This window comes from Mixophyes fleayi, chromosome 5 (genome assembly GCF_038048845.1).
Source record: "Mixophyes fleayi isolate aMixFle1 chromosome 5, aMixFle1.hap1, whole genome shotgun sequence".
NCBI classification, from domain to species: Eukaryota; Metazoa; Chordata; class Amphibia; order Anura; family Limnodynastidae; genus Mixophyes; species Mixophyes fleayi.
The window spans coordinates 171,937,858-171,963,974 of NC_134406.1; the positions used below are offsets into that span (position 1 = coordinate 171,937,858).

At 39.9% G+C, this 26,117-nt stretch overlaps 1 protein-coding gene and 1 long non-coding RNA gene across 3 annotated transcripts; one reads left to right on the top strand and one right to left on the bottom strand.

Moving 5' to 3' along the window:
• Nucleotides 1-505: 505 nt before the first annotated feature.
• On the bottom strand, nucleotides 506-9,893 carry SSR1 (signal sequence receptor subunit 1). Of its 2 annotated transcripts, none has more exons than XM_075213027.1 (8): nucleotides 9,618-9,889; nucleotides 8,290-8,399; nucleotides 7,542-7,635; nucleotides 5,570-5,832; nucleotides 5,148-5,224; nucleotides 3,933-4,011; nucleotides 2,241-2,334; nucleotides 506-1,392 (listed from the first exon to the last, which is right to left on the bottom strand). In XM_075213027.1, the coding sequence occupies exons 1-8, from the start codon at nucleotides 9,688-9,690 to the stop codon at nucleotides 1,325-1,327; spliced, it is 858 nt and encodes a 285-aa protein (XP_075069128.1). In that variant the 5' UTR covers nucleotides 9,691-9,889; the 3' UTR covers nucleotides 506-1,324. The 2 variants fall into 2 exon arrangements, with proteins under 2 accessions (XP_075069128.1, XP_075069130.1); XM_075213029.1 differs by lacking the exon at nucleotides 506-1,392 and adding an exon at nucleotides 1,699-1,742 and having other exon boundaries at nucleotides 9,618-9,893.
• On the top strand, nucleotides 9,860-25,261 carry LOC142158773 (uncharacterized). Its single transcript, XR_012692864.1, has 2 exons — nucleotides 9,860-10,030; nucleotides 25,120-25,261. It is a non-coding gene; the product is annotated as an uncharacterized LOC142158773 (long non-coding RNA).
• The last annotated feature ends 856 nt before the right edge of the window (nucleotides 25,262-26,117 follow it).

Genomic DNA, 26,117 nt, shown 5'->3' on the forward strand with positions numbered 1-26,117 from the left:
ACCTCATTGGCATCCTGGCAGAGGGATTGAGCCCTGCTATAGGGCCTCTAGCATAGCCTGGCTAAGCCTAGGGCTGGCTGGAGGAAAATAGGGGGGACCCCAGGGTGTTTGCCTGCCCGATTTTGCTCCAACCAGCACTAGGGTTACCATGACCGGGGAGGGGTTACTCTCCTTCTCTCCCCCCCCCCCAGTGTTTAGTGCCAGCGTGTCACCGGACCCACTTGCATTGCTGTTTTAATGATTGCAGTGTCACTCCAGCATTTTCACTGTTAATCACACTGTAAGTAATGTCTCCATGTAGGTATTTTATTCATGTCAGTATTTACACTGTCAGGATTTTAGTGTCTATTATTTCCATCTGAAACTCGTACCCAATCCCCTATAAGACCTAAAAGTAGGGACACTGAGTCCAGTGTGGTAAATATGCATAGAAAGAATCCATGTGAAAGTCTCATTAAATTTTGATTCATACAAAATCTAAAAATAAATAAAAACCTCTTAAAAATATATTTTTTTACTTTTATTTAAGAATGTTTTTCTTTGTACACTTGCAGGCAGACTGTTTCAAAAGACATTTTGTCCATTTACAATAGTAAACTTACGCTCTTTGTAAAAAGCTTGTCACCGACCTGCTTTAACACCACTTTTTTCATTTTACCAATTTATAAGCCAATGTTTTAAAAACCCTTGATATAATATTCCACACAACCCTAATCATTCCCCAAAGAAAGATATCCACAGTGCAAACGTCTGGTAGACATTTTAGCATAAATACATATTGGCGATGTTGACACATAGCTGCAGATATGAGACAGGAAAGGAAGCTCAAACTTCTTCTTTCCTGCCTACTAAATAGTATAGATATTGCAGCGAAATGCATTTATTCTCCCAGGCCTCAAGAACACCGGCATGTAGATATGAGCACAGCCTTCCCATTTATACATACTGTACTGTAGCTTACTTACGCCATGACAAAATCCAAAGTCACAGGTCAGTGAATGGAAGAGTCAATAAGAAAATGTGATCATGCAATGTAGGACTTCAATGTTTTAGCCTTAATGCCGCAATTCAAGATCCTGGCTTATGCATAGTACGTTTTATAGGTTATTCTGGGCTCAAGGTTCTTTTACACAAGATAAAAAAAAAAATCCCTTGGAAGGGGAAGGGGGCTGGGACATGTTTTTGCAGTCAATGTTTTGTTTTTTGTTTTTACGAGGACTTCACTTCCCACTCCACTTTTCCATTATGGACGTCACAAATTATCCACACTGGTCAGGAGGGGCAGTATTAAAGGACAAAATAGATTGCAGAGCACAAAGTCTGTTTATTCATCAGATCCCGCTGATCTTTTCTGTGCTCTTTTGCGTGGAGACCTTCTTGGGGAAGCTTTGTCTATTAGAGGAAGAAAAATAAGTGTCAATATTACACCAGGTGCTGATTTGCTTGGTAAATCATAAGTAAAACATACATAATCTGTGCAGTTACCTAGTCTCTGTCCAAAAGAATCATAACAAACTGTGCCAGAATAACAAACTACCTTGCATTACTGTACCACAAACTACTGTGTATTACTATATTCATACAAGACATCTTAACATATGGCTAAATCTCAGTAGAACTAAAGTTGCAATTCTCACATTGCTATACAGTATACAAATATGTAACAGTTGATATCACAAGCAATGCAAGTGTACTACACTTGGAAAGAGAAATTCAAGTATTCTCACCTCGTCTACTTTGCACTGAAGTCGCAAGGAAGCAAAAGACAAAAAGAAGATTGCAAGATGCATTAGAGGAAAGAACAAAGCAATGACAGGACGGATATCAATAAGAAACAGAAACAAGCGATATTTTAAAAGGAACACTTCAGTTGGCTGACAGGATAAAATGAGAAATATAAACACCACATTGTCTATAAACACAACCCTGACCCTGAGAAATTGAAACACTTCCATTTGGAAAGCTAAATTATTACTTTCATGGGGCAATACAGTTTGGGATTTTTAGCTAGATTGACCACAACACTCATTAAAATAATTAGTGAGAAGAGGATTTCTCAGGAACAATATTAAGGATCTCTATTTCAGATGGAAAATCTTATTAAACTTAACATTGCACTGAAATGTGGATGCATTAACAGGCAACAGCCTTAATTAATCAGATCAGGCTATATATAAGCAGTAAATTTCCTTGTGTCAGATTCCTTTGATGTTAACTGATTTCAAAGTTTGAATACATACTGATTTGGCTTAGAGTCTCAGGAGGAATCCAGCTCATGTCAACATCATTTTGGTTTGATGTGCCCATCTCCACTTTCTGGGCTGGTCTCTTCCGCTGTAGAAAGAGGGGGGATAGGGGAAAAAAAAAAAAAAAAAAAAAAAAAAAATTGTCAAAAATACCTAATCCACACTGCTGTCTACCTATATATGAGCTTTATACCACTTGTTTGACTTTAGATGATAGGGTGAAAAAAAGATAAATAGAAGTAACAGATTGGAACAAAGTATTATAACTACATATATATGCTAACACTGTACTGTAAAAGATGCTGCATCACCTTTTCAAAAGTAATTCTATCACCCCATAAAAAAGGAGGAAATGTATCCATAGAATTAAACTCTTGCTTCTGATAACCCCTGCTCAGATGATCCACAAATAATAATAAGATGAGCCTGCAGGGTGGCTCAGTGGTTAGCACTTCTGCCTCACAGTGCTGGGGTTATGAGTTCAATTCCCCACCTTGGCCTTATCTGTGTGGAGTTTGTATGTTCTCCCTGTGTTTGCGTGGGTTTCCTCCAGGTGCTCCTGTTTCTCCCAACACTCGAAAAACATACTAGTACGTTCATTGGCTGCTATCAAAATTGACCATAGTCTCTCGCTGTCTGCCTGTGTGTATGTTAGGGAATTTAGACTAACAACTATACAAACAATAGCCCAACACTTTTTGTTTGTATAGTTGTTACACAGATCTGTTAGTAGAAAGTGTTTCGTCTACCTCTACTTGTTAACTAGTAGTGCCCATGGAAGTGTAAAAGGATGTCCCAATTCCATGGAGCACAGCAGCTAAAACGTACAAAATTACTGTACACTATTGTGTTCTACATGTGCACAGTCCTACATTTTAAAACTAAAATGCATATCTAATTTACTGCATGGTACTTGGCATCAGTATGCTTAGGAGAATAGGTTAAGCATTATTCACTTGGACGGACAGACATGAAACTCTGGAAAGAAATATTAATTTATAACAGAGGGTTTGTTATCTTAATGATAATCAAAATTGAGATTTATGGGATGGGCGCAAGAAAGGGAAGGGTGTAAGAGGGAAAAAGATATTGAAAATATCTTACAAAGATATGTGAGCGATTCCCACTTTTTGCATAAATATATATTCACAATAAAAACGTTAGAATAGCATCAACATATAGTATGCAATGATTGTATAGCGTATCAGCGCATATGCTTATTTTAACTTAATATAGCAATGCTGTCCATACCAACATGAAGCTTCCCGATAATAGTATATAGTGTCCAGAATATATCAGACCTCGATAATAGAATGGGTCAAGTATGTCTTGAATAATGTTCTGCAATGTCACCCATAGTATTGTGGATCCTCCTTATAATCTTGAAATTACAATTTTAATCTGTTTTTGAGTACTTTCACAATACTCTTATCTGGGATTAGTGGCAGCATTTTCCTTTTTTCCCCCATTGTTGTGTTTAACGGCCACTAGGGAGCGCTCACCGATACACACCTTATATGAGTTTACCCATTACAGGTACCCTCTATATTTAATGATTATCAGTTAGACAGAAAAGTGCCTTGCTTTCTCCAATAAATCAAGTGTTAACAAGATAATAAAAAGGTGGAGTTACTCATCAAAATAGGATTAAAAAGACAAACTAACAAAAAGAAACACTGTGCATACCTTTCTGGATTCCAGCAACTGGTGTAGACCAACAATCACAAGTAAACTGAGCCCTCCAAGGAACAAGTACATGAAGATCCTTTGAGAGAGAAAAAAAATCCCCACAAAACATATCAGCTGTTTTTATTTTGCTTTACAGTAGTTCATACATTAAAATTCTGTCACACAACTGTAGCCACTTCCTGATCACTCACTTTATACATGGCTGACAGGGTATGCACATCCTACCTAAATGAAGGTTGTAAAGAGTGTCTACACTGTCCCTGGAAATAGGCTGTCAGTGACTAGAAACCATTAAGATCAGGTCCCTGGTCACATGATTGTTAATACATAGTGCAGCGTTTCTCAATGCGAAAGCTATTGACTTTCTCCAAGAGGGACTTGCCACATTGGAGCAGGAGGTCTAGCTAGCATTAGGTCAATATTGGAGTTGATCTTACATTGCCGAATAGTTAGAGACTCAGGCCAAGAGCACCCAAGTGGCAAAAGAAACAAATGAAAAATAAGTGTCCCTACATCCCATGAACCATTTCCTTTCCCAGCAACATATGGCGCATAGGGATACATTTTACATATGCATTACATGAGTGCATGAATCTTAAGTGAAAATAAAGATATTTGCATCTGTGTGCAGATATACACCAGGATAACGTACGCATAAGTCATCTTTCTTTGTACATAATGACCTGTAGTTCACTGCATACACACTTACATAAATAGCATGATGCTATTGGTAGGTTGGAGATGAAAAGCACAAGCAGTTACCTGGCAGAGTTCTGAGGCACAGGTAAACGCAAGCACTTGTGCACTCCTTTATAAACTTTTAGTTTTGGTCTTCAAATGTTAAAAAACACCCCATTTCAGAGCCAGCAGTAGACCTGGATATTTACAGTTCTACAAGTTAGTTGTGACACTACATCTTAGAAAGTGTTTAGAATAAAATTGCTGCAATGTTTAACTCAGTCACGACCACGTGTTGTTCACAGCTCAGAAACCAATACTATTTTCATGATTTTACACTACAGAGGGGGAATTACGTTTCAATGCCTTGTTCTACCCACACAACCTGTATATAAAATTTATTTTTTCCTCCTTTATCAGGATGACTAATTACATATGGATTCTAAAATGTGTGTGAAAAGCCTCATTGGAGGAAAAATAAAAATAAAATTGCAAGACCGGCAATAAATTTACGAATAACTTCAGAATACTCACGTCTCTCCATCCAGACCATCTTCCTTCTCAATGATGGTAACAGTCTGATTGAACACAGCATCTTGAAAAGCATTTCCCTAGAAAAAAACAGAAGAGATTAAGTGTTATAATTAATACAAAACAGGATTGCACAGATTTCTTGAATTTAAAGGTGAAAAACTAGCTACTTCTGAAAAATGTATTGCCGTTTCAGAACATTACATTATGCTAAAAGGTAAGGTTGTGACTTATGATTGCCTACAAAAGTTGTTTACACAACTGAGCTTTAATCTGCAATTTGAGTAAAATACAACAAGGCTTTTCACTCTCACCTGGTACTTATGACAAATAGTTATATTATTCAAAATAATGAATGCCAATAAAATAGTTTGTATTGTATTCTCCCTAGATCAAATTATAACAAACAAGCATGATTATCTTACATTGGTATCTTTATAGTTCAAATTGATAACCAGTCCAAAGGGACGACCTCCCATTGGTTCAGCAGGAATGAAGGAGTATTCAAAGGTGGCCTGTCTTTGTGGAGGCACAACAGTGTTCAGAGAAAGTGCAGTGAAATTCTGGATATAGAACTGGTAGTCTTGAGGGTAACGGAAAGAGGCATCCAGTGATTCCACAGTAAAATCTTCTGTACCCTTATTAGTGAATCCCACTAAGAACTTCACTATGTCATTAGCCGGGAAATCTAAATGGGGAAAAAAATTGGAATTTACAAAAAAAAAAATCTATTAAGACTGCATTAATATTTCTACTAATTACTCATTTTTAAAGCAAATACATATAAGATGCATGTTGAGTTTGTTTTCTAAATAGAAAGGGGCAGGTTAAATAAATGAAGATACTAGGTAACACTGCTCCAAAAGGACAGGACATGTATAAATGAATACAAAGTAAAATGTGACATTAATCACTCTTTTGCAACTTGGTTATTCCTAAAAAAGTCTTACTGTAACATCTTCTAGCCCTCCTCTTTCCTGCACTCAGAGGCCAAGTAGGGAAGGGATGTTTAAATGGCGAGAGGGCAGGAATTAATATAGTCAGGAATAAACTAAAATAATGTATTTCCTCAGCTGAATAATTTTGAAGTAAAGTCCTTGAATTACAAGAATTTAAAGGTCTGGAAAAAATAGACTGCAAAACTATCAATTAGGCTATTAAAACTACATGCTGCCATTTTTCCTGGGACCCTGCGGCTTTCATAATACAGAATCTGTAAAACAAAAGCTCATCATCATGTTTAATTGGTGCTTGAGGAGGGTGGGAAAACCAAACAATCTGCTTACTGACAACCTTCCCTTCTCCCAGGTTAGGGGAACAACTAGGGGGATAGCGCACATTAGGAAAATATTTTAATTTTTTACCTTGTGACATTCTATTGAAATAACAGAAACTTGAAAAAAATTGCATATCATTTCCAGATGTTTTTTTATGTCAGAGTGCTAAATTCAAGACAGCATAGTGGGGAGAAAAAAAAAATATATAGCAGGAACGTACTTACAGGTTGTGATATTTATAGTTATAGTTTAATGCGTCTCACCACCACAATTTTAAATATCCCCTGTATTTATAATTAGGCGATCGCATCAGATATAGATATCTGCTGCTGTCCCACTGTTATTGTACACAATAATAGTCCCCATAGGTTTCTATGGGGACTGCTATTTTTTGTGATTTGACAAGATAAAAGATTCTCAGAACGTGTGCCTAATGGCCAATACAAGCCATTGAATCCTATGAGGAGAACATTGCGGCAGAGGCATTTTTGGATCCCTTACCGCATCTTTCTACTCTCCCCTCAGGTCACTTTAGCAAAGGTGGCCACTTTGCGATAGTGACCACAGAGAACATAAGCGACAGGCATTTGCAGGAAGAGTAGTTTTCCGTGACTGCTGTTCCAAAACAGGAATATCCATAAACAGTCACAATCTTTCATTGCTTATTATTGCAATAAGAAATGAAAATTGTGTCCAAAAGAGGGGCATATTTATCAAGTACCATAAGAGTGACTTATTCCTTCTCTTTCCTCCTACTGAAATAATAGGTGGTAAAGATATTTAGGAAGTAGATGCGAGTACGTTTTAGGGAAGAGGTATTTAAAAACAAAACCATATAACAGTTCATTACACAAAGCTTTATGTCAGGTTTAAAAGGCAACAGTGTGAACGTGGACAAGGGTCAACGTACCCACGCATTTGCTATGAACCTTAACTAAATTTTAGAATGGTTCTATCAATGTGCCACATTGTGCATATGAAAAAAAACCAGGTGTCACAAAAACTAGATTGATATGGTTTGATATCCAACACACAAATAAATCTTACTTAAAATCAGTCAATGAAATAGGATTGGTAAATGCACATAGAAATGAAAGTGCTGGAGAATTAAGTGAATTACCTTCGCCTTTAACAAACAAAATAGTGGTATCAGCATTAGGAGACGCCTTTGGTTCACCTGAACTCAAATCTTCCTCCTCTTCTTTTTCTTCTGTCTACAAAGATTCCATATCAAAACATTTATTGAATAGATAAGAAAAATCAAATAGAAATATAACATATACTAATCACAGATTGTCACAGATGAACTGGTCACGGAAAGCAACAGGACTGAAAACAGAGTCTGTAAAACAATAAAACGTTTATCAGGTATAGATGAACTCAAAATGGTACGAACTACTCATTGAAGGAGGTGATCCCATAATATAGTACATACAAATCTTGGGTAGCAATATTGAATGTATGCTGTTGCCTTCAAGGTAAACAATTTTTAATAAAACTTTGACTGGTTTTTTTTTTTGTATTATTAAAAAAAAACAAAAAAAAGGTTATCTATAATTATGTCTGTTTTCTAGATACATTTGGTGATTTATAGTCAATTATTTCTAAAGTTCTTTTCAATATACATTTTTGCAGGTCCTACTTTGCGCAGTTCAGTACCCCTTCATTTCTTATTGTGCTTTATATTAGGGATTGACACTTCCCTTTATGAACAACTGCATTTAGGACTGCGCATATGTATTTAAGTTGTGTATATTTTGCCTACAGCCTGAGAAATCTCTTTTTACATTAAACAAAACCAAAAAATGTACAGTATGTCGCTTTTCAATTAAATTGATACCATGTATGCTTTTCATTTATAAAATTACCAGGTCTGTAGATTCATCTTCTTCCACTTCAACCTCCTCCTCATCATCTTCCACTACAGAGTCATCAAGTGCTTCTTTGTCGTCTGTTGCATCCTGGGCAGCAACTAAACCTGTGAAAATATTATAATTAAAAATACATATAATTTGCCTACTACCCAAAGACAATAGTGAAATACTGCATAAAAATTTTAAACCACGCAAACTTGAAAACTTAGAAAAATCAAAACATGAACCTTCATCTAATAGGACGCTCCACGTGAAAGGCAACATGCTTAAGGCAAGACGAGAAGGTAAACTGGAACAAGACCAAAACTTTGGTGTAGCCTTGCAGGTATCAAATGTAGAGGGGATTACCTAGTGCACTATGTGTACTGTTTAAAGGGCATGAATCCAAAATAAACTTGATAGCTTTGCCAACTGAAGAGGCACATAAGGAACAAAGTGAAGGTGCCTTACAATATGAACTTGAAAGCACGATAACGATTCACACTAAATTAAACATTTCAACATGTGCTTCACCTCCAATATAAACCATAGATAGTTTTATTTGAATATGCTAAAACAAATTATTAATACATATCTCACACTGCACAGCATTTTACAGTTGGGAACAGTGGTCAAAGATGAAACTTTAGAAGTGGCAGAATGAAAATTTCAACAGGACTGTAATGATTCTTTAAGTGTGGAAGGAGAATAAATTTAAGTTTTGAGTGTACTGTGTAGAGAGATGGTAATGGTGTAGAATAGCCTATTAAGGTGTTTGGGGATTCAAGCTTGCCTAAAAAGATGAGTTTTCAGGGGAAACATAAGTTTATCCTGGACTGGAGAACAACACAATTGTATAACACTTACTCAAACAAATGATAAAGCAATATATAATTTCAAACTCATTTTCCATTACACATGTTTACTGGTTTGTATAGGCAGTGAAGCACATGCTAAAAAAAGTTTTAATTGATGTGTCAGTCCAGGATATTTCAGTTGCAATTATATCTTTTTGCAATAGTGTATATTTTTTGCTATACATCCATACAGTACATATGCTATAGGTGTAAGGGGAGGAGCAGCAGAATGAATGGGCAGCAGATGCAAAGTGACACGTCAGCCATAGGCCAGCTATACCTAGTGCACTAGGCACACACCGGTACCATAACAAAGTCAGCTTTAAAGCGAAATCTACACTCATAATAGATGTACGTGCTGTTATATTGATCACAGGAAGCCGTATAGCAGGAAAGTGCACTGCTGACTGCGTACACATTATACATGCACACACGCAAGTTACAGTGAGTTACAGACAATCACACCACACACATCTATCAATTCACCTCTGCCATTGCTGAACAGTGTGACAGGGAAGGCCACAAGCACCAGAAGGAGCAGATTGCGGAGCAGAGCCATATCCGAGGCCGTATCCGTCAATACCAAAGGGAACTGGAGGGGGTGGAGGGTCTCTCTCGCCGCCTCTTGTGCTATTATCAGACCCTCTTACTCAATGGCGACCTAATACGTATCCAGCAGGAATGGGAGGGACAGGGCGTGGTCACGTACAAGGCCAAGCACTAGCAGGCTTGACACAAACCTCTATTTCCGGTTCGGGGGGAAGCGGACGTGGCTATCCCAGCCAGTCGATTGAACGTGTCACAGAGAAAAGGCGGAGCCTGTACTGAGTGTGCTGGGTGAGCGAGTCAGCCAATCAGAAACAGCCGAATGCAAGAACGTTCTGACAGGACGCAGCATTGTAAGCAGTATGCAGGGTTCTTAAGACCACTATGACGTGACGCCTCCCGTGTGACAGTAATGTTTACAAAGTAACCTCTAGTGTGCTTGTTTATACAAACTACCCCCGATGTGTGTCAACTTGTAGAAACCGACTTCTAATGCGTTGAGTTATTTAAAAAATACAGATAACACTAGCTATTTTTCTATTAGCTATGTTAGCTTCTTATTTGGTCAGCTTCTTAGTCACTTATTTATTAGATGTAACACTAAAGGGTGTCCCTTACACAAATTGAAATTGTATTTAGCCTGGCCCAACATGGTTTTGTCCTGAAATCAGATGGCATAGAGTACATAAGTACCATTTGGTGATTTTGAATACGTAGCTGTAGTTTTGCAAGGGTTAAATGACATTGGGTCACAAATTTGATAGTGGGAATCAACAGATTGTGGTCTTTTACATACAACCAGGGCTGCCAAGAAGAATTCAGGGCCCGGGTACAACAAATTCATGGGGCCCCCCTCATAGTGAAGTAAGCCCCAAAATTTTTTTGCGCCGCCTTACGGCGGCGCAAAAAAGATTAGGTATATGGTCATATATTCAGGGGCGTGGCTAGCCAAACGGCAGTGCAAAAATTTTGGGAGGTGCGGTCATGCATTTGGGGGCGTGGCAAACGTGCCATTGGGGCGTGGCTAACATAAAAACCACTAGGCTCTCAATTCGCCGGAGCGTCACATATGTTTAAGCACTCCTGACTTTCAGGACATCTACCACCACAGGGTAGTATACAAACAATGCAGTGTGTACACAAACAGTTCAGTCTTGGCCTACACCTTACATTGGACACAACATTCACCAAAAATTGGTATTGTCCCTACTAGAATCACAACATTTCACACACTGTGCTGCTCTCTCCTACCTGTTCTTCTCACTTTCTCCACCTGTGGCTGCTGCTTTCTTTAGTTGTGGCTTGTCCGGATCCAGAAATGTTGAAGGACCTATTTTGAAAAAAAAATGGCTACATTTAGAAAATTACAGCCAGCCCCAGCGTTAAATCAATAGCACCCACGATTAATAATTAGGCCTTCCTCCAGCTCCAATATTACAATAATGTGCCCCTTCATCATCGCCATGCCTTATGATCACACTGTGCCCTCCATGCTGTTTTTGCCCCCTTCATCTGGCTCCCCTTCATCAGACTATACTATGCTGCTCCCCCCCTTTTTCAATCCCACTGTGCCATGCCTCCCCCCCCCCCTTTGTAACCCCACTGTGTCATGCTGCCCACCATTTTTTAACCCCACTGTGCCATGCTGACCCCTGTTTATTAACCCCACTGTGCCATACTGCCCCGTTTTTTAACCCATCTGTGCCCCTCTCATTTTTTCACCCCCTCTGTCATGCTGCTTTCCCATTTTTTAACCCCTCTGTGCTCCCCCCTCAATTTTTAACCCCTCTGACATGCTGCTTTCCCATTTTTTAACCCATCTGTGCCCCTCTCATTTTTTAACCCCTCTGACATGCTGCTTTCCCGTTTTTTAACCCCTCTGTGCTCCCCCCTCAATTTTTAACCCCTCTGACATGCTGCTTTCCCATTTTTTAACCCCTCTGTGCCCCCACTCATTTTTTAACCCCTCTGACATGCTGCTTTCCCATTTTTTAACCCATCTGTGCCCCTCTCATTTTTTAACCCCTCTGACATGCTGCTTTCCCATTTTTTAACCCCTCTGTGCTCCCCCTCATTTTTTAACCCCTCTGACATGCTGCTTCCCCGTTTTTAACCCCTCTGACATGCTGCTTTCCCATTTTTTAACCCCTCTGTGCCCCCACTCATTTTTTAACCCCTCTGACATGCTGCTTTCCCATTTTTTAACCCATCTGTGCCCCTCTCATTTTTTAACCCCTCTGACATGCTGCTTTCCCATTTTTTAACCCCTCTGTGCTCCCCCTCATTTTTTAACCCCTCTGACATGCTGCTTCCCCGTTTTTAACCCCTTTGACATGCTGCTTTCCCGTTTTTTAACCCCTCTGTGCTCCCCCTAATTTTTTAACCCCTCTGACATGCTGCTTCCCCGTTTTTAACTCCTCTGACATGCTGCTTCCCCGTTTTTTAACCCCTCTGTGCCCCCCCTTATTTTTTAACCCCTCTGTCATGCTGCCCCCCCGTTTTTTAACCCCTTTGTGCCCCCTCATTTTTTAACCCCTCTGTCATGCTGCCCCCCCGTTTTTTAACCCCTTTGTGCTCCCCCTCATTTTTTAACCCCTCTGTCATGCTGCCCCCCCCCCCGTTTTTTAACCCCTCTGTGCCCCCCTCGTTTTCCTCCCTTCACTTACCTTTTCTCCTCTCTTGGTCTTCTCTGCTGCTCTGTGCTCCATTGCTCCAGACTGACTGAATGCTGGGCATGACATGATGACATCACACCCAGCATTCAGACAGTCTGAATAGAGCACAGAGCAGCAGAGAGGAGGGATGCCGGCTCCGCGATCAGGTGAGTATGTTTTTTGTTTTTTTTTTAAACTAGCCTGCTCCCCCCACCAACGACCGAGCCCCCCCCCCCACCCCCCCCCCCGCCAAAAAAAAAAAAAAAAATGAAAGGAAAAAAAACATTTTGAAAAAAAAAATTAAAAAATTTAAAAAAATCAGCAGCGCAAGGGCCCGGGCCGGGCCCCCTGACATGCCGGGCCCGGGTAATTAGTACCCGCTCCCCCCCCCTCTCGGCGGCCCTGCATACAACCCAATTGTATTTTGCCTGGCCTAACAAGTTTTTGTTAATGTTATTTTAAGATGCTAATTAACTTGTTAGGCCTGATTCAGCTTGGTACACAAATGAATGCAATTTGCATTTTTTAAAATCGGAAGGAAATTGCACACATAAGCCCGCATTCAAGTACAAACGGATCTCAAGAAACGTTTCCAATTGAATACGAGTATAAGTACACTCTGCCTATACGGTACTTGACATATGCAGACAGACAGAATACACAGCAGCAGGGCCGTCTTTCCCATAGGGCACAATGGGCAGGTGTCCGGGGGCCCTGCAGCCCAGGGGGGCCTGTCGGAGGAAGCCAAAAAAAAAAAAACCTGGAAAAAGAAAAGAAGAAAATACCGTGCTGTCAGCTGGCGATCCGGCTCCCTCCCTGGTCTCCTCCTCCGTCGCGCTCGCAGTGCATTTCGGGTGTGACGTCATCACGCCCGCCCGACATAAATTGCGGAGCGCGACGGAGGAGGAGACCATGGAGGGAGCCGGATTGCCAGCTGACAGCACGGTAAGTATTTTCTTCTTTTCTTTTTCCAGGTTTTTTTTTTTTGGCTTCCTCCGACGGGCCCATATATATAATATATTTTTTTTTTTTGTATATATAGGGGCCCCGGTGCACTGCTGTGCCCGGAGGCCCAAGATGGTCTTAAGAGGGCCCTGCACAGCAGGATATGCACATGCATATGTGCAATATAAAGTCCCATCAGAATCCATGAAAAAAAAACTTAAATACATTAACAACTGTTAACACTATAATCATTAATAAAAATTATTGAAAGAATTTTTTTATAATTTTTTTTACATGAAATACATATATCAGGATGTTCTTAATGCCTACTGTACATAAAGTGCATTTTTACATTTCGTCTTATTTGCAAACCATGTTCTTGCAAGCAGGGCCAGACTGGGACTAAAAATCAGCCTTGGCATTTAAAGTACACAGGCCCACCTCAGTTCCAGTAGGAAATAAACTATGTGCCGCCGCACAGCGTCGGCGCCGAAGTGGGCGTGACCACATTGTGTTGTGGGTGTGACCAACATGGGGCATTGATACATACATTATAATAAAATATTTCATTTATGAGACAGTCACCCAAATTCAGGACTGCCCCACCAGATTCAGGACAGTTGGCAGACTGTCCTCTCTCCTACCTGTCTTGGTCACTTTCACCACTTCTAGCAGCTGGTTTCTTTAGCTCAGTTCTTTCTTGTCTTGATCCTGGGATATTGGATGCCCTATTTTGAAAAAAAAAATGGGTACATGAGATTTAGAAAACTCCAACCAGCCCCAGTGTTAAAACAATAGCACTCACGTATTATAATTAGGCCTCCCTCCATTCCAAATAATAATATTCACATTTAATAAGTAGACCTATCCCCTTCAACCAGCCCCAAAATTAAATTAACAGTATACCCATTTACTCAAACCAATTTCCCTCCCTCCAAACAGTCCCAGCAATAAATTAAATAGCATTAATTTTTAATAAATATAGCCATTTTCCACAAGCATCCCTGGCAATAATTTATATTCACATTTAATAAATAGCCCTCCTCCCCAAAATCAGCCCCATATTCAATTGATAGCCCTAAACCATCCCAGCATTAAATTAAAGGTTCCTTCCCCTCACCTTAAATAATTAGCCCCCACCTACACTCCACCATTTAATAGCCTACCTCCCACACTATATTAAGATCCTCCCTTTCCTCACATATTATATTAAAAAATGCACAAATACATGCACACTATATGAACATGGGGACACTTACACACTATAGCCATATGGGGCCACACACTATAGCCACACAGACACACACTGTAGCCACACACACACACAAAGTAAAATGGTTCCCGCTTCCTTACCTAGTGTACATTGCTGCCTTTGGGAATGGTGATGGGGTGCGTCCCAATCCCCAAGAATAATAAATGGTAGATAAAAGATTGTTTCCCAGGCGCAGAAGTAAATTGCTGAAATGTTGCATAAAATAAATTTATTTTAAACCAGTGCACTGGATTTGTTGAAACTAATCCGCATAAGCATATAAACACAATCCAATTGGAAGTGTGTGTTCAGCCACAATGTAGTATAAACCAAGAGAGTTGCTCCATTAAATAAAAAAATACAGCAAACAATCTCTAAGCTGATTAGTGGAATGGATTAAACTCAGACTAGTACACTTTGAAAAAGTCATCCAATGCTGTGAATGTCCGATATCCACACACAAAAAATAGTCAATAAACTGGTGCATAAGCAATACCGTTTGTGAGTGCCCGAGACTGTTCAAATTTGGAAAATCCCGAAATAATGCAAGTTACTGGTGTGCACATTAACATGCTGACAACCGCATGACAAGTGGCAATACATAACACTGTGTTGCATATAAACTGCTATATCATACCTCAATAACTTTGTATGATATTTTCTGAGCACATCAATCAGTACCACACTATGTAAGGATAGTTAACACATCTGCACGTGTATAATGAACTACAGCAGTGCTTTGACTTTTTTTAAAGATATTTACAAGGTTACAATGTTCTCCTAAAACGAGGTACCCTCATTAAGTTATTGCCTATGTGCTGCTGTTAGGTTATTCAATGATGGTACCCCACTCCCATTGCACACTGTAGCCACAGACACACACACTGTAGACACACATACACTATAGACACACAGACATACACTACAACACTTACCTTGTTACATTCTTCCTGCGCGCTGCTCGGCGGACGGAGAGTCAATGACAGCCGCCTATGCAAGTAATCACATGGGACGGCACCTGTCACATGATGCCATCCGATGTGATTACTCGCATAGGCGGCTGTTATTGACTCTCTGTCCGCCGAACAGCACGCAAAGTGTTGCTGCTCGGGGGACATGTTGCGGACCGGCCCATCTGACCATTGACCCTTCTGGCATTTGCCAGAAGTGCCAGATGGCCAGTCCGGCCCTGCTTGCAAGATTACGCATCCGTCATTACTATCAATTGGCACTTACATCTGCCATGTAGCTGGTGCAAGTCATACAGCTAAAAATCACATACATCCAGAGCTGGATTAAGGCTCTGGGGGTTCAAGGTACTTTAGACAGGGGGGGCCCCTATGATGTAACATGGTTATCATTTTAGACAAATAGAAAATACTGTTCTGCCTTCACGAGCAGTACAGTGTGAAGCGGGGCATACCTCTCAACTGTCCTTGCAGTCAGACCAAATCCTGACTAAGCGAGACAGTCACCCAAATTCGGAACTACCCCACCAGATTCAGTACAGTTGGCAGACTGTCCTGCTCTCCACGACCTGTTCTTGTCACTTTCACTACCTGTGGTTGCTGGTGTATTTTGCTGAGTTGCTGCTTGTATTGATCCTGGAATGTTTGAGGCCCTAGTTGGAAAAAAAAAAATAGGTACATGAAATTTAGAAAACTCCAGCCAGCACCAATAGCACCCACTTTTTATAATTAGGTCTCCCTTCAGCCCCAACATTAAAATAATAATACTCACATTTGCTAAATAGCTCTATCGACACTTTACACTCTTTCTTCTACTACCTATAGAGAAATGTTTTATAATATGTTTCATCGAGGGTATCTGTCTTCACACCACAGATGTAACATGGACCTTTCTGATTTTAGTAGTTGTCCTAAATGTCATTTTGAACTAGCTACTTTCTACCACTGTTTGTGGGACTGTCCTTACATTAAATGTTTTTGGAGACAGATATACCAATACGCCATAACTACTTTGTTGAGTTATGTGCCCCCTTTGACTCCTGAGTGGGCGATCTTGGGATCTACCCCAAAACATATAGGATGACAAAGGGAAGCAGGAAAATGTTAATGATTGTTTCTGCGGTTGCAAGAAAAAGTATATTGCAGATGTGGAGTCCAGACCATCTCTGGCAGTATTTAAAACAAAGTTGTTTTATATTTTCAGGATAGATTGGTTGGAATACTCTTTGTTTAAAGAAAAACTGACTAAAGGATTTTTTCAGCTCTGGGAGAGTTATGTTGATTCACTATCTAGTTCTATCAAAGACCAAATTCATTCCTGTTTTGGTTTAACAGGATGGTATGAGTCTTTTCACAAATCAAGGTCTGTTGCTGGTCACACCAAAGTTAACCTGAAATTACCAGCCCTGCTTATCCACAAAAGATGAAGCCAAACATACAGTCATTCCACAATATGGTGATAGGCGCTGTGTTAAATAAAACATCACTCGTTCTTGTGCCTTTATCATGTAGAATAAATTTATTGCAGAAATTTATTTCAATTAGAATCGCAGGCGTCAATTTATATAATTGCAGATGTACTTATCTTTATATTGGTATGTGTTTTGTATGGAAATGTATTGATTTCTAAGACAGTATGTCATGTTTGGGTTTTGTAAGTTTTCTAGAGGAAATCCTAAGTAGGAATATGTGTGGAGGGGATGTGTTTTTGCAACTGTCTGGAGACATGTAATCTCATGTTAATTTGACCTTTTCATCGCTTAATGATCAACACATCTGTTGAGCCTGAAAGCAAATGAGGGGGTAATTAGACTTTCTATGTTTGTAAAACTCAGGATGCAAGTGATCACATATTAATGTGAAGTTTGCGAGTTAAATTGCATTTAAAGCAAGATTAGAGAAAATGTTATATCCTGATCTTAAACATTCAATATAAAACCTATAAAACCTCAGATGTTGTGGTGCAGCTAGCAGCAAATGTAAAAAGGTGTTAAACCACTCCAGGCTAATTGATGTGCAGGCTGCATGAAGCAGCCTGGATTGGTTGGGGCAGGATGCTGTATTACCTCCTGCCAATATATCTGTGTAAATATGTATAAAAAGCGCACTGTTTGATGTAATGTAGTAGTAGTAGTATTATACCGCCTGTACCTTCTGGAGATCCATTAGTACCATAAACTAGTATAACTGTCCTTATTAGGACACGAGCTAATAAACATCACTGCTTCAAGATAGGGATGTGCACCGGCGACTTTTGAGGTCTCGTGTTTTGTGTTTTGGATCCGGATTTTCGTTATTTTTGAGGTTCGGATTTGTCTCGCAAAACACTTGACGAAAGGTCTCGGTTCGGATTTAAGGTATTGGATTCGGATTTTTTTTGAAAAAAACATAAAAAGTTTAAAAATCAAGTTTTTGGGCTTATTTTCACTCCTAGGCTATTATTAACCTCAATAACATTCAATAACAAGCATTTCCACTAATTTACAGTGTATTCTGAACACCTCACAATATAGTTATTAGTCCAAAACGTTGCAACAAGGTATCTTTCTGGACTGCGTAGAGGAGTGGGTCACCACAATATATATTAAAAACCCTGAACTTTTATGATTCGCACCAATAATTGTACCTGGACTGCGTAGAGGAGTGGGTCACCACAATATATTAAAAACCCTGAACTTTTATGAATCGCACCAATAAATGTACCTGGACTGCGTAGAGGAGTGGGTCACCACAATATCTTAAAAACCCTGAACTTTTATGAATCGCACCAATAAATGTACCTGGACTGCGTAGAGGAGTGGGTCACCACAATATATTAAAAACCCTGAACTTTTATGAATCGCACCAATAAATGTACCTGGACTGCGTAGAGGAGTGGGTCACCACAATATCTTAAAAACCCTGAACTTTTATGAATCGCACCAATAAATGTACCTGGACTGCGTAGAGGAGTGGGTCACCACAATATATATAATAAGAAAACCATCAACTTGTTTGATTCGCACCAATAAATGTACCTGGACTGCGTAGAGGAGTGGGTCACCACAATATATTAAAAACCCTGAACTTTTATGAATCGCACCAATAAATGTACCTGGACTGCGTAGAGGAGTGGGCACTGGGCACCACAATAAAATATATAAAAAACCTTCAACAGGTCTGCATTACACTACACATACGGCTGCTCCTCCATCCTCTCCATCATATACATGTTGGAGTTTTAGCGTGTGACAACCTCTTGTTTTTGATAATGTCAGTGCATTTTGAATATTTTTCAATTTGCCCCACACCACTGAATGTACTTTATCTATGATACGCATCTATCTATCTTGACTGCGTAGTGTGGTGGCCCCGGTACACAATTTGGTACCGAGGCCACAATATAATTAAAAAACCCTCCACGTGTCAGAATTCCACCAAACAAGTATCTGGACTGCGTAGTGGGGTGGCCCCGGTACCCAACTTGATACCGGGGCCACAATAAAATAAATACACCCTCCACGTGTCAGAATTCCACCAAACAAGTATCTGGACTGCGTAGTGGGGTGGCCCCGGTACCCAACTTGATACCGGGGCCACAATAAAATAAATACACCCTCCACGTGTCAGAATTCCACCAAACAAGTATCTGGACTGCGTAGTGGGGTGGCCCCGGTACCCAACTTGATACCGGGGCCACAATAAAATAAATACACCCTCCACGTGTCAGAATTCCACCAAACAAGTATCTGGACTGCGTAGTGGGGTGGCCCCGGTACCCAACTTGATACCGGGGCCACAATAAAATAAATACACCCTCCACGTGTCAGAATTCCACCAAACAAGTATCTGGACTGCGTAGTGGGGTGGCCCCGGTACCCAACTTGATACCGGGGCCACAATACCTCCTCCAAACATGCTACAGACAATTCGTCATTGAGATCCCATTAAGTATGTTAAAGACAGACAGGGTCCAAGTGTTATTAGTTGACTTTGTAAAGAAAAAAACTGTCCCTGTTGCACATAGTCGTGCAATGAAGACTTACTTTTTCATTTAAAGGCACGATCTTTCAAGTGTAGTGTTTGTAAGTCTAAGTCATATTATACTTTTGGTAAAATTGTTTTTTTTTGTTCCTCTTTATGGTAATTAATTAGTAATAGAATTAAAGTAGGAAATAGAATTAAATAGAATTAAAGTAGGAAATAGAGTGGTATAGAGTTGTAGTGTGGTATAGATAGAGTGGTCCACACAATATAATAATAAAACCCTCAACTGGTCTGAATTCCACCAAACAAGTATCTTGACTGCGTAGTGTGGTGGCCCCGGTACACAATTTGGTACCGAGGCCACAATATAATTTAAAAACCCTCCACGTGTCGGAATTCCACCAAACAAGTATCTGGACTGCATAGTGGGGTGGCCCCGGTACCCAATTTGATACCGGGGCCACATTACCTCCTCCAATTTCCAAGTGTAGTGTTTATAACATCTTAACACTACACTAATTCTAGCACGTCAAAACCTCTTGTTTTAAATAATGACAGGGCATTTAACTTTTGATTTAATTTATTGAATTTGTTGGCATTTTCTTTTACTTTTTGAACATGGCAAACGACTGTTGAATGGTCACATAATGCCAAAAAAAAAGGTGCAAGATGGAATTGTCCTTGGGCCCTCCCACCCACCCTTATGTTGTTGAAATAGGACATGCACACTTTAACAAACCAATCATTTCAGCGACAGGGCCTACCAAACAACTGTGGCTGAAATGATTGGTTTGTTTGGGCCCCCACACCAATAAAACAATTCATCTCTCCCTGTACAAACTAAACAGGCTCTACTGAGGAAAGATGTCGTCCTTATCCTCAACCTCTGATTCCTCTCCCCCTACAGTGTGTACTTCCTCCTCCTCACACATTATCAATTCGTCCCCGCTGGACTCCACAACCACAGTCCCTCTGTACTGTCTGGAGGGCAGTGCTGTACTTCATTGAGGAATTGATTATTCATTTTTATAAACATCATTTTTTCAACGTTGTGAGGAAGCAACCTCCTTCGCCGCTCACTGACCAGGTTCCCCGCTGCACTAAAAACTCTTTCCGAGTACACACTGGAGGGGGGACAACTCAGTTAAAAAATAGAGCCAGTTTGTACAGGGGCTTCCAAACTGCCTTTTGGAGTTCTACCACGTCACTACCTCTAGTTAATTTAGATTGCAAGGCTTGTAAATATAAATACTTTGAAGATAAAAAAAAGCAGGCTGCACAGACTGTGGAGCTAGAAAGTGAAATTAAATGGACCACGTTACTTTGGTGGCTATCTATGCCCCCCCCCCCCCGCCCTACACTTGTAGTTGAATATAAATAAAGCAGCCTGCATAGACTGTAGAACTAGCAATTCAAATATACAAAGAAATGGACAAAGGCAGTTTGGTATCTGTCTGCATCAGATCCCCTCTCCACTAGGAGTAAAACAGAAAACTTTTCAGCCGTTATATAATCTAGAATATAAATAGAAATTGAGAAATGCAATTTGGTATCTGTCTGCATCATAATCATCAACATCCTCCTCAGCGCCAGCTACATCAATATCCTCCTCCCAGTGCACAACATTCACACCTTCATTAGCCAAATCTGTAACTGGACTGTGGGTGATCCTTCCAGCATATGCAGAGGGCGTGCTGCAAATGCTGGATGGAGTCACCTCTTCCCGTACAGTGATGGGAAGGTCAGGGTTCACAACCAACAACACCCTTGGACTCGCCTTGGGGATTTGTGATGTCATCTGTTTAGAAGGCAGAGTTCTTTGCTGTTTTGTTGTTGTTGCTGACAGCATAACTCTCTTAAATTTTTTGTAGGGGGGGGGAGGAGGGCTTTGATCCTTGGGTGAAGTTGGACCACTAGTCATGAACACGGGACAGGGCCTAAGCCGTTCCTTGCCACTACTTGTCGTAATTGGCATATTGCCAACTTTACGTTTCTCCTCAGATGATTTTAAGTTTCTTTTTTTGCTGTTTTTTGAGAACTTGGGCTTTTTGGATTTTACATGCCCTGTACTAGGAGATTGGGCATCGTGCTTGCCAGACGACGTTGATGGCATTTCATCGTCTATGTCATGACTAGTGGCAGCAGCTTCAGCATTAGGAGGAAGTGGGTCTTGATCTTTCCCTACTTTATCCTCCAAATTTTTGCTCTCCATTATATGTAGCACAAGATACTGCAGAATGTGTGAACTTGGTAATATTGCAGTACCAATGGACTTATAATGCTGGATTGGTTTTGCAAATTTGGTTATAATTATTATATTTTTTTATTTTTTTTTAATTTTTTTTTTTTTTTTACTTTTTTTTTATTTTTTACAAACTTGGGAATAATGGGGAAATAACTATGCCCTTAGAAGCACAGAGCACAGGACACAGCACCACTGGACTGAACAGGACACGGCACAGGACCCAACAGCACTACGGAACTCAGCAGGACAGAGCACAGGACACAGCACCACTGGACTGATACTGCAGAATGTGTAAACTTTGTAATATTGCAGTACCACTGGACTTTTACTGCTGAATGTGTGAACTTGGTAATATTGCAGTACCAATGGACTTATAATGCTGGATTGGTTTTGCAAATTTGGTTATAATTATTATATTTTTTTTTTTTTTTTTAATTTTTTATTTTTTTTTACTTTTTTATTATTTTTTACAAACTTGGGAATAATGGGGAAATAACTATGCCCTTAGAAGCACAGAGCACAGGACACAGCACCACTGGACTGAACAGGACACGGCACAGGACCCAGCAGCACTACGGAACTCAGCAGGACAGAGCACAGGACACAGCACCACTGGACTGATACTGCAGAATGTGTAAACTTTGTAATATTGCAGTACCACTGGACTTTTACTGCTGAATGTGTGAACTTGGTAATATTGCAGTACCAATGGGCTTATACTGCAGGATTGGTTGTGAAAATTTTGTGGTAATTAAAAAATATTAAAGTAGTTTTTGGTATTTTATAAAAAAAACTTTTTTTTATTTTTTTAAACACAGGGGAATATTGGGGAAATAACTATGCCCTTAGAAGCACAGAGCACAGGACACAGCACCACTGGACTGAACAGGACACAGCACAGGACCCAGCAGCACCACTGACCTCAGAAGGACAGAGCACAGCACACAGCACCACTGGACTGATACTGCAGAACACAGCACAGCACAGCACAGCACAGCACAGCACAGCACTAAACAGCACAGAACTAAACAGCACAGAACTAAACAGCACAGAGGACCACCTAACACACCCTCCCTCTACCCTGATCAATGCCCGAGTGAAGATGGCGGCGACTAGCGGGGAATTTATAGGATCCGAGTATCGCGAGATCCGACAACGGGATTATGAGTCAGAGCCTCAGTTTCACTTTTGAATTTGGCGCCAATACCCGGATCTGTCTCGGATCCGACTCGGATCCGCAACGTTCGGGTGGGCTCGGATTTCATAAATCCGAGTGCGCTCATCCCTACTTCAAGATCCTACTTTGACGCCTACTTACCTGCGGCAATTCCTATGACCTACAGATTAGTCCAATCTAATCTGTTATCTGCCTGTTCTGAGGTTGGTACCCAGCATTACAGTAACAACGCTCTGCCCGCTACCCTGCAGCTCTGACCAGTGTGATAGGCCAAGGGAACCATCCACAGCAACCCTGATCTAAAGGAAGAGGTCAGGGGTACCCTACCAGCGAAAGATACCCAAAAGGAACCGGTTCTAGGTTACAGTGAAGGAGCCTAGTGGTGGCAGCAGCAAGTTCCTCCTACTGTGTTTAGAGGGGCGCAATTTGGATTAAAGAAAGGGGACAGTTGCAAGGTAAGCCCAGCCGGTCAGCAGTACGGACAGGGTGGCATAGGAGGTCCATCCTGTTGTAGCCAGGTGTAAGTAATACCAGGCACCCCAAACTTGCTTTTAAATGTTTAATTTTATTATCAAGGTTTCAGTGGAATGAGTCACTTTTATCAACAGTATACCTAATTACAATATATGATAAAACACATCCAAAATATACACAACAAAAACCTCCAAAAAAAAATCACTAGCTCTCATTTAATAACATTACATTTTGGTCCAAAATTTGCCACCAGCCATCCAGCATTGGCTTTCATTTGGCCTCCTTTTCAAAACATGAAATGGCAGAGTGACAAAGCAAACTCCTCTTTGGTGACGTCACGTACCTTGATTTGTGCTGGTGCATTTAGATTTTAGCCACAGTGCATTGGTTTATGGAGCAAGATGTGTTTGTGGTGAAGCATAAGTTCGTACCAGCCAATGGGAGGAATTGTGCAAAGTGAGGGCATTCCTTACTGATGTTTTTTTATATATGCATTTTAATTTTCCAGAGTGAGATTATTACAATGAGTTCAAATTAATTTGTGGCAGGGCACAAAGGTATTTTCATTCCAGAAAAACACTTTCAATTCTGCATCAACACTGAGCTGTTGGAGATTGGGTCTTGTCTTATACTTTTAATGGAACTTTTTTGCATCTTCTAGTTACACTCAACAACTTAAATCGGGAGTTTCAATGTTCCTTCAGTCCCATGATTATTTTAATCCATAGATTATGTTAAACTGCAGAATATTTGGGGAGAAAAATGGAAACGTTTAAATGAATTAAAGGGGTGGCTCTAAAGTGGTAGAAAGATGGGAAATGATGTGACGGTTACACTAATGCACAGTGCACCTATTCACTTCTTTCCACTTCCCAGCAAACCTTGGTGCACTTCTCATGTACAGAGGTATCTCTAAAGACCAGAAAGTGGGCGTGTACCTTAGAGTGCGCTGTGTGGATCATCCCTCTGCAACGCGATTTGCTAATTGCTGATGTTCTGTGTATTTTGCACATGAATTCAATGTTGGTAAATGAGATCTACTTTGTGTCTAAACAAATAATATTTAACTAGATTAATAAATACAAATATTAATATTTTTTGCCTCAAAGCTTAATAATACATGCAGCTGTATAAATGGCGCTGGGGGAGTAGTGACCATCCAAATAGGCATAAAATAAAAAAGAAGAATTAAGTCCCAAATACAGAATTTAATATACCACATAAAACATATAATAAAAAAACAAGTAGAAACAAAACATATAATAAAAAAACAAATAGAAACGTTTATTAAATTTTGTATATGGGACTTAAGCCTTCTTTTTTATTTTATGCCTATTTGGACGGTCACTACTCCCCCAGCGCCATTGTTTTCTATATCTTTGTATCTCTAGGGTGTCAATAGACCCTTATTGAGCTGCAGAGGGAGGGGTTGACCTTCCAGACTAAGACCATTATTAATATTATTTCGAATTGTTTGTGATTTATTTTATATTTTATTTAATTATTGTATCCTGGGCTTATTTGCCATTCTATTTTTGCTATTTTTTATAGTTATTTGCTATCTCTGAGAGCGCCGAACTTAACCCCTTGGTGGGTAGTTGGTTGTGTATAAAGATGTATTACTCATAAATAAATATAGCAGTGATAGTCTATTATCACATAACTGAATATCAAGAGCAGTCTCTCCTTGAATGTGTTTTATCCAGTGTTAATGTGAAATTTGGTATTTTTTAACCTCTGGTATATTTTTTTTTATTGCAGGTGAGTGCAAACAAATGAAACGTGTTCATCAGCTGTTATGGATTCTGTACTTATATGCACAATATTTAAATGTTGTTAAATATTGAATGCTATTGAATGTGACACTACTGAAACGTCAAGATTAAAATTGGAGCAGTTAGAAGCAAGTCTGGTGTGCATTTTACTGCTTGCTTAGGATTGCTTTTAATCACCCATCCCAAGCCTGATTGTGTAACTTCAGTATGCTAAAGCTGAATACAGAAATAGTTGCTCAACTCATTAGTGCAGATGGTGTGTACTCCTCACACAATCAGAAAGTCAGCCTTTCTCTATTGCTTCTGCACAAGGCTGCCGTCAATAAATTAACTGACAGTATAGCAGGTTAACTTATCATTCAACACCAAATGTTTGGGTTCTTATTATCTTTACCCTTTATTTTCAGTTCTGTGGTCTCTTTTAATATTATTCTAATATTCTCACTAATGGATACATTTTAGAATTACATAAATAATCTGTCAATAAAAATGATCCTCAGTCCTATTATATTAAAAAAAATGCAATATTTTCTAGGGTTGGCCCTAGATAACAGAGGTAAATTTGCATTCTCGATAATCAAGCACAGGAAGCAGTGAAATCTGCTTAGGAAGCACCTGTCACAGAGTTTTGCTATATTGCTTAATATCACATCTTTGTTGTGTCAGTTAAAAGGATAGTTTGATATAACATGCTGACAGGAGAACTTGACCGGGTTTAAATTTAAATTACGAGAGCCATCAGTGATGGTTGATGGCTATGTGCAGATTCTGTTCCTCAGCATGCTGAAACCAAGTTGTACCATGCAGACAATTTAGTACCCAGGGCAAGACAGAGCATTGTCGTCAGACCCTCCGCCCCCTCATGCACGCATTACCAAAGGAGACATGTCTAACCCTTTAGAAGTGCAATGTTATTATCCAACAGTGTGCATCATTTTCCTACCTGTTCTTGCAGCTTTGACTATTTGGTGCTGCTGCCTGCAT